At 55.7% G+C, this 10,000-nt stretch overlaps 1 protein-coding gene across 1 annotated transcript in view; it reads right to left on the bottom strand.

Annotated features, from left to right (window-relative positions):
• LOC116958134 (uncharacterized) overlaps positions 1 to 10,000 on the bottom strand; it is a 77,018-nt gene that overhangs the window by 5,517 nt on the left and 61,501 nt on the right. The window contains exons 16-17 of the mRNA XM_076064396.1: positions 8,236 to 8,331; positions 5,633 to 5,901 (exon numbers count right to left, since the gene is read on the bottom strand). Of these exons, the coding sequence (XP_075920511.1) occupies positions 5,633 to 5,901; positions 8,236 to 8,331 (365 nt within the window). The remainder of the gene's footprint in view (positions 1 to 5,632; positions 5,902 to 8,235; positions 8,332 to 10,000) is intronic.

Here is a 10,000-nt window from a genome sequence, read left to right on the forward strand (position 1 = left end):
AGGAGGTGGAGGTGGTGGAGGTGTAGGAGGTGGTGGAGGTGGTGGTAGAGGTGGAGGTGGTGGAGGTGGTGGAGGTGGTGGAGGAGGTGGAGGAGGAGGTGGTGGAGGAGGTGGTGGAGGTGTAGGAGGTGCTGGAGGTGGTGGAGGTGTAGGAGGTGGAGGAGGAGGTGGAGGAGGTGGAGGAGGAGGTGGAGGAGGAGGAGGTGGTGGTGTAGGAGGTGGTGGAGGATGGAGGAGGAGATGGAGGGAGGTGGAGGAGGTGGTGGAGGAGGTGGAGGAGGTGGAGGAGGAGGTGGAGGAGGTGGAGGAGGTGGTGGTGGTGGAGGTGGTGGTGGAGGAGGTGGAGGAGGTGGAGGAGGTGGTGGTGGTGGTGGTGGAGGTGGTGGAGGTGGAGGAGGTGGAGGAGGTGGTGGAGGTGTAGGAGGAGGAGGTGGTGGAGGCGGTGGAGGAGGTGGAGGAGGTGGAGGAGGTGGAGGAGGAGGTGGAGGAGGTGGAGGAGGTGGAGGAGGAGGTGGTGGAGGAGGTGGAGGAGGTGGTGGAGGAGGTGGAGGAGGAGATGGAGGTGGAGGAGGAGGTGGTGGTAGTAGGTGGTGGAGGAGGTGGAGGAGGTGGTGGTGGTGGAGGAGGTGGTGGAGGTGGTGGTGGAGGAGGTGGAGGTGGTGAAGGTGGAGGTGGTGGAGGTGGTGGAGGTGTAGGAGGTGGAGGAGGAGGTGGAGGAGGTGTAGGAGGTGGAGGAGGAGGTGGAGGAGGTGGAGGAGGAGGTGGTGGAGGAGGTGGAGGAGGTGGAGGGAGGAGGTGGAGGAGGTGGAAGAAGTGGAGGTGGTGGAGGTGTAGGAGGTGGTGGAGGTGGTGGTAGAGGTGGAGGTGGTGGAGGTGGAGGAGGGGGTAGAGGTGGAGGTGGTGGAGGTGGTGGAGGAGGTGGAGGAGGTGGAGGAGGTGGAGGTGGAGGAGGTGGTGGAGGTGGAGGAGGTGGAGGAGGAGGTGGAGGTGGTGTAGGAGGAGGTGGAGGTGGTGGAGGTGGAGGTGGTGGAGGTGGTGGAGGTGGTGGTGGAGTAGGTGGAGGTGGTGGAGTAGGTGTAGGAGGTGGAGGTGTAGGAGGTGGTGGTGGAGTAGGAGGAGGTGGAGGTGGTGGAGTAGGTGGTGGAGGTGTAGGAGGTGGTGGTGGAGTAGGTGGAGGTGGAGTAGGAGTAGGTGGAGGTGTAGGAGGTGGTGGTGGAGTAGGTGGAGGTGGAGTAGGTGGAGTAGGTGGAGGTGGAGTAGGTGGAGGTGGTGGAGGTGGTGGAGGAGGTGGAGTAGGTGGAGTAGGAGTAGGTGGAGGTGGAGGAGGTGGTGGAGGAGGTGGTTGTAGGTGGTGGAGGTGGTGGAGTAGGTGGTGGTGGAGTAGGTGGAGGTGGAGCTGCTGTGTAGCTCTCATCTAGCGCAGGCCAAGTGGCCATCACAATGATAGCAGCTCCACCACCGTGGCTGATGACATCATCATCATCACCACCACGTGGCTGATGACATCATCATCATCACCACCACGTGGCTGATGTCATCATCATCATCATCACCACGTGGCTGATGTCATCGTCATCATCACCACGTGGCTGATGTCATCATCATCATCATCACCACGTGGCTGATGTCATCATCGTCATCACCACGTGGCTGATGTCATCATCGTCATCACCACGTGGCTGATGTCATCATCGTCATCACCACGTGGCTGATGTCGTCATCATCACCACGCGGCTGATGTCGTCATCATCACCACGTGGCTGATGTCGTCATGATCATCACCACGTGGCTGATGTCGTCATCATCACCACGTGGCTGATGTCATCATCACCATCACCACGTGGACATTCACAGCAGCAACTAAATCCTCTGAGAGACCCACAGAGACCCACAGAGACCCACAGAGACCCACAGAGACCCACAGAGACTCACAGAGACACAGAGAGAGACCCACAGAGACCCACAGAGACCCACAGAGACTCACAGAGACACAGAGAGAGACCCACAGAGACCCACAGAGACTCATAGAGACCCAGAGACCCACAGAGACCCACAGAGAGCCATATAGAGCCATAGAGAACCATAGAGAGCCAGATGAAACCATAGACCAACATCCAAGTAATCTGAACGCGTGGTGGTGGTGGTGGTGACGTTGATTCTAAATGTGGAGGGAAAAACCGGAGGACCTGGAGGCTAAATCCATGCAGTGACCACCACGGGGAGAGAGAGACTCAGCAGCAGCAGCAGGCATCTTCAGGGTTCGGGGTGTAACCCACGACCTCCTGTATACCTGGCGAGGTAGTCAACATCTCCTAGCCACTGTGGGTGTCAGGGTCTAACCCACGACCTCCTGTATACCAGGCGAGGTAGTCAACATCTCATAGCCACTGTGGGTGTCAGGATCTAACCCACGACCTCCTGTATACCAGGCGAGGTAGTCAACATCTCCTAGCCACTGTGGTATCAGGGTCTAACCCACGACCTCCTGTAGACCAGGCGAGGTAGTCAACATCTCCTAGCCACTGTGGGTGTCAGGGTGGAACCCACGACCTCCTGTAGACCAGGCGAGCTAGTCAACATCTCCTAGCCACTGTGGTGTCAGAGTCAGGATCTAACCCACGACCTCCTGCAGACCAGGCGAGGTAGTCAACATCTCCTAGCCACTGTGGTGTCAGAGTGTAACCCACGACCTCCTGTAGACCAGGCGAGGTAGTCAACACCTCCTAGCCACTGTGGGTGTCAGGGTCTAACTCACGACCTCCTGTAGACCAGGCGAGGTAGTCAACATCTCCTAGCCACTGTGGTGTCAGGGTCAGGGGTGGAACTCACGACCTCCTGTAGACCAGGTGAGGTCGTCAAATTCTCCTAGCCACTGTGGTGTCAGGGTGTAACCCACGACCTCCTGTAGACCAAGCGAGGTAGTCAACATCTCCTAGCCACTGTGGTGTCAGGGTCTAACCCACGACGTCCTGTGGACCAGGCGAGGTAGTCAACATCTCCTAGCCACTGTGGGTGTCAGGGTCTAACCCATGACCTCCTGTAGACCAGCCGAGGTAGTCAACATCTCCTGGCCACTGTGATGTCAGGGTCTAACCCACGACCTCCTGTAGACCAGGCGAGGTAGTCAACATCTCCTAGCCACTGTGGTGTCAGAGTCAGGGTGTAACCCACGACCTCCTGTATACCACACGAGGTAGTCAACATCTCCTAGCCACTGTGGTGTCAGGATCTAACCCACGTCTCCTGTAGACCTGGAGAGGTAGTCAACATCTCCTAGCCACTGTGGTGTCAGGGTTTAGCCCACGACCTCCTGTAGACCAGGCGAGGTAGTCAACATCTCCTAGCCACTGTGGTGTCAGGGTCAAACCCACGACCTCCTGTAGACCAGGCAAGGTAGTCAACATCTCCTAGCCACTGTGGGTGTCAGGGTCCGGGGTCTAACCCACGACGTCCTGTATACCAGGCGAGGTAGTCAACATCTCCTAGCCACTGTGGGTGTCAGGGTCTAACCCACGACCTCCTGTAGACCAGGCGAGGTAGTCAACATCTCCTAGCCACTGTGGGTGTCAGGGTCTAACCCACGACCTCCTGTAGACCTGGCGAGGTAGTCAACATCTCCTAGCCACTGTGGTGTCAGGGTGTAACCCACGACCTCCTGTAGACCAAGCGAGGTAGTCAACATCTCCTAGCCACTGTGGTGTCAGGGTCTAACCCACGACCTCCTGTAGACCAGGCGAGGTAGTCAACATCTCCTAGCCACTGTGGGTGTCAGGGTGGAACCCACGCCCTCCTGTAGACCAGACGAGGTAGTCAACATCTCCAAGCCACTGTGGGTGTCAGGGTGTAACCCACGACCTCCTGTACACCAGGCGAGGTAGTCAACATCTCCTAGCCACTGTGGGTGTCAGGGTCTAAACCACGACCTCCTGTAGACCAGGCGAGGTAGTCAACATCTCCTAGCCACTGTGGGTGTCAGGGTCTAACCCACGACCTCCTGTATACCAGGCGAGGTAGTCAACATCTCCTAGCCACTGTGGGTGTCAGGGTCTAACCCACGACCTCCTGTAGACCTGGCGAGGTAGTCAACATCTCCTAGCCACTGTGGTGTCAGGGTGTAACCCACGACCTCCTGTAGACCAAGCGAGGTAGTCAACATCTCCTAGCCACTGTGGTGTCAGGGTCTAACCCACGACCTCCTGTAGACCAGGCGAGGTAGTCAACATCTCCTAGCCACTGTGGGTGTCAGGGTGTAACCCATGCCCTCCTGTAGACCAGGCGAGGTAGTCAACATCTCCTAGCCACTGTGGGTGTCAGGGTGGAACCCACGACCTCCTGTAGACCAGGCGAGGTAGTCAACATCTCCTAGCCACTGTGGGTGTCAGGGTGGAACCCACGACCTCCTGTATACCAGGCGAGGTGGTCAACATCTCCTAGCCACTGTGGGTGTCAGGGTAGAACCCACGACCTCCAGTAGACCAGGCGAGGTAGTCAACATCTCCTAGCCACTGTGGGTGTCAGGGTCTAATCCACGACCTCCTGTAGACCAGACGAGGTAGTCAACATCTCCTAGCCACTGTGGGTGTCAGGGTGGAACCCACGCCCTCCTGTAGACCAGGCGAGGTAGTCAACATCTCCTAGCCACTGTGGGTGTCAGGGTGGAACCCACGACCTCCTGTAGACCAGGCGAGTTAGTTAACATCTCCTAGCCACTGTGGGTGTCAGGGTGGAACCCACGACCTCCTGTAGACCAGGTGAGTTAGTTAACATCTCCTAGCCACTGTGGGTGTCAGGGTGGAACCCACGACCTCCTGTAGACCAGGCGAGGTAGTTAACATCTCCTAGCCACTGTGGGTGTCAGGGTGGAACCCACGACCTCCTGTATACCAGGCGAGGTAGTCAACATCTCCTAGCCACTGTGGGTGTCAGGATCTAACCCACGACTTCCTGTACACCAGGCGAGGTAGTCAACATCTCCTAGCCACTGTGGGTGTCAGGGTCAAACCCACGACCTCCTGTATACCAGGCGAGGTAGTCAACATCTCCTAGCCACTGTGGGTGTCAGGGTGGAACCCACGCCCTCCTGTAGACTAGGCGAGGTAGTCAACATCTCCTAGCCACTGTGGGTGTCAGGGTGGAACCCACGCCCTCCTGTAGACCAGGCGAGGTAGTCAACATCTCCTAGCCACTGTGGGTGTCAGGGTGGAACCCACGACCTCCTGTAGACCAGGCGAGGTAGTCAACATCTCCTAGCCACTGTGGGTGTCAGGGTGGAACCCACGACCTCCTGTAGACCAGGCGAGGTAGTCAACATCTCCTAGCCACTGTGGGTGTCAGGGTGGAACCCACGACCTCCTGTAGACCAGGCGAGGTAGTCAACATCTCCTAGCCACTGTGGGTGTCAGGGTCTAACCCACGACCTCCTGTAGACCTGGCGAGGTAGTCAACATCTCCTAGCCACTGTGGGTGTCAGGGTGGAACCCACGACCTCCTGTAGACCAGGCGAGGTAGTCAACATCTCCTAGCCACTGTGGGTGTCAGGGTGGAACCCACGACCTCCTGTAGACCAGGCGAGGTAGTCAACATCTCCTAGCCACTGTGGGTGTCAGGGTGGAACCCACGACCTCCGGCTCACCTGCAGCAGGTCGGCGTCGAGAGCGGACAGCACCAGCTTCGGTACGCTGAGCGGCACCTCCTCGAGACACGGCGGAACCTCCCGGCAGATCTTGGTCCAGACGTCCTCCTCCTCCTCCGCCTCCTCCTCCTCCTCCTCGCCATCGTCGCTGTCCGTGTCTCCGTCGTCGCTGTCCGTGTCTCCGTCGTCGCCGTCCGTGTCTCCGTCGTCGCCGTCCGTGTCTCCGGCGATCGAGTAGCTCTCCAGCAGGGCCGAGAGCGGGAGCGCCGCTGTGGTGGTGGTGGTGGTGGTGGAGGTGGTGGAGTTTGGAATAAAGCATCAACAGCAGAATCAGTCAGCAGCATCGGCTGCCAACCACTCAACTACCCACCCACTCACTCACTCACCTACCTACTCAGCCACAGACTTACCCACTCACTCACCTACCCACTCACTCACTCACCTACCCACTCACTCACTCACCTACCTACTTAGCCACAGACTTACCCACTCACTCACCTACCCACTCACTCACTCACCTACCTACTCAGCCACAGACTTACCCACTCACTCACCTACCTACTCAGCCACAGACTTACCGACCCACTCACTCACCTACCTACTCAGCCACAGACTTACTCACTCACTCACCTACCCACTCACTCACTCACCTACCTACTCAGCCACAGACTTACCCACTTACTCACTCACTTACCTACCTACTCAGCCACAGACTTACCCACTCACTCACTCACCTACCCACTCAGCCACAGACTTACCCACCCACTCACTCACCTACCCACTCAGCCACGGACTTACCCACCCACTCACTCACTCACCTACCCACTCAGCCACAGACTTACCCACCCACTCACTCACCTACCCACTCAGCAAAGACTTACCCACTCACTCACTCACCCACTCAGCCACTGACTTACCCACCCACTCACTCACCTACTCACTCAGCCACAGACTTACCCACTCACTCACTCACCTACTCACTCAGCCACAGACTTACTCACTCACCCACTCAGCCAGAGACTTACCCACCCACTCAGCCACAGACTTACCCACCCACTCACTCACCTACCCACTCAGCCAAAGACTTACCCACTCACTCACCTACCCACTCAGCCACTGACTTACCCACCCACTCACTCACCTACTCACTCAGCCACAGACTTACTCACTCACTCACCCACTCAGCCAGAGACTTACCCACCCACTCAGCCACAGACTTACCCACCCACTCACTCACCTACCCACTCAGCCAGACTTACCCACCCACTCACTCACCTACCCACTCAGCCACAGACTTACCCACTCACTCACCTACCCACTCAGCCACAGACTTACCCACCCACTCACTCACCTACCTACTCAGCCACAGACTTACCCACTCACTCACCTACCCACTCAGCCACAGACTTACAGACCCACTCACTCACCTAACCACTCAGCCACAGACTTACCCACCCACTAACTCACCTTCCCACTCAGCCACAGACTTACCCACCCACTCACTCACCTACCCACTCAGCCACAGACTTACCCACCCACTCACTCACCTACCCACTCAGCCACAGACTTACCCACCCACTCACTCACCTACCCACTCAGCCACAGACTTACCCACTCACTCACTCACCTACCCACTCAGCCACAGACTTACCCACCCACTCACTCACCTACCTACTCAGCCACAGACTTACTCACTAACTCGACTAACCACTCAGCCACAGACTTACCCACCCACTCACTCACCTACCCACTCAGCCACAGACTTACTCACTCACCTACCCACTCAGCCACAGACTTACCCACCCACTCACTCACCTACCCACTCAGCCACAGACTTACCCACTCACCCACTCACTCCCCTACCCACTCAGCCACAGACTTACCCACCCACCCACTCACCTACCCACTCAGCCACATACTTACCCACTCACTCACTCACCCACTCACTCAGCCACAGACTTACCCACCCACTCACTCACCTACCCACTCAGCCACAGACTTACCCACCCACTCACTCACCTACCCACTCAGCCACAGACTTACCCACCCACTCACTCACCTACCCACTCAGCCACAGACTTACTCACTCACCTACCCACTCAGCCACAGACTTACCCACCCACTCACTCACCTACCCACTCAGCCACAGACTTACCCACCCACTCACTCACCTACCCACTCAGCAAAGACTTACCCACTCACTCACTCACCTACCCACTCAGCCACTGACTTACCCACCCACTCACTCACCTACTCACTCAGCCACAGACTTACCCACCCACTCACCTTCCCACTCAGCCACAGACTTACCCACCCACTCACTCACCTACCCACTCAGCCACAGAGTTACCCACCCACTCACTCACCTACCCACTCAGCCAGAGACTTACCCACCCACTCATCCACAGACTTACCCACCCACCCACTCACCTACCCACTCAGCCACAGACTTACCCACCCACCCACTCACTCACCTACCCACTCAGCCACTCAAATCGCCCACCCACCCTCCACCCCACCACCCTGACAGGTGTCAACTCTACCAACGTTTCGGGTCACGGCCCCGACTCATGGCGGGGCGGCGGGCACCCCTCTTGCCTCACCGAGCCTCAGCAACTCGGCGCTTTCATCGCCGCCGCCGGAGTCACCGAGGGGACTGCGAGCCTCCTCCTCATCCAGAGTACGCTCGTCATCAATGTCTACAGCAGCAGCAGCATCAGCAGTAGCATCATCATCATCAGCAGTAGCATCATCATCAGTAGCATCATCATCAGTAGCATCATCATCAGCAGTAGCATCGTCAGCAGTAGTAGCATCAGCAGTAGTAGTAGCAGCATCATGAGCAGTAGTAGCATCATCAGCAGTAGCATCATCATCATCAGCAGCAGTAGCATCATCATCAGCAGTAGCATCATCATCAGCAGTAGCATCATCATCGTCAGCAGTAGTAGCATCAGCAGTAGTAGTAGCAGCATCATGAGCAGTAGTAGCATCATCAGCAGTAGCATCATCATCATCATCAGCAGCATCATCAGTAGTAGCATCATCATCATCAGTAGTAGCATCATCATCAGCAGCAGCATCATCATCAGCAGTAGCATCATCATCATCAGCAGCAGTAGCATCATCATCAGTATCATCATCTTCAGCTGTAGCATCATCATCATCATCAGCAGTAGCATCATCATCATCATCAGCAGTAGCATCATCATCATCAGCAGTAGCATCATCATCAGCAGTAGCATCATCATCATCATCATCAGTAGCATCATCAGCAGCAGCATCATCATCATCAGCAGCAGCATCATCATCATCAGCAGCAGCATCATCATCAGCAGCATCATCATCATCAGCAGCAGCATCATCATCAGCAGCAGCAGCAGCATCATCAGCAGCAGCAGCAGCATCATCATCAGCAGCAGCAGCATCATCATCAGCAGTAGTAGTAGCATCATCATCATCAGTAGCATCATCATCAGCAGTAGCATCATCATCAGCAGTAGCATCATCATCAGCAGTAGTAGCATCAGCAGTAGTAGCAGCATCATCATCATCAGTAGCATCATCATCATCAGCAGTAGCATCATCATCATCAGTAGCATCATCATCAGCAGTAGCATCATCATCAGCAGTAGTAGCATCATCATCAGCAGTAGCATCATCATCAGCAGTAGCATCATCATCAGCAGTAGCATAATCATCATCAGCAGTAGCATCATCATCATCAGCAGTAGCATCATCATCAGTAGCATCATCATCAGCAGTAGTAGCATCATCATCAGTGGTAGCATCATCATCATTAGCAGTAGCATCATCATCAGCAGTAGCATCATCATCAGCAGTAGCATCATCAGCAGCAGTAGCATCATCATCAGCAGTAGTAGCATCATCATCATCAGCAGTAGCATCATCATCAGCAGTAGCATCATCATCAGCAGCATCATCAGCAGTAGCATCATCAGCACTAGTAGCATCAGCAGTAGTAGTAGCATCATCATCAGCAGCAGCAGCATCATCATCAGCAGTAGCATCCTCATCAGCAGTAGCATCCGCAGTAGTAGTAGCAGCATCATCAGCAGTAGTAGCATCATCATCAGCAGCTGCAGCATCAGCAGTAGCATCATCATCAGCAGTAGTGGTAAGCATCATCAGCAGCAGCATCATCAGCTGTAACATCAGCAGTAGTAGTAGTAGCATCAGCAGCAGCATCATCATCAGCAGTAGCATCATCATCAGCAGTAGCATCATCATCATCAGTAGTAGTAGTAGCATCATCATCAGTAGCAGCATCATCAGCAGCAGCACCATCATCATCAGCAGCAGCAACATCATCAGCAGTAGCAGCATCAATAGTAGTAGTATCAGCAG

Source organism: Petromyzon marinus, unplaced genomic scaffold (genome assembly GCF_048934315.1).
Source record: "Petromyzon marinus isolate PM22_M1 ecotype Great Lakes invasive population unplaced genomic scaffold, UKy_Petmar_22M1.pri1.0 PM_Scaffold_42, whole genome shotgun sequence".
NCBI lineage: Eukaryota > Metazoa > Chordata > Hyperoartia > Petromyzontiformes > Petromyzontidae > Petromyzon > Petromyzon marinus.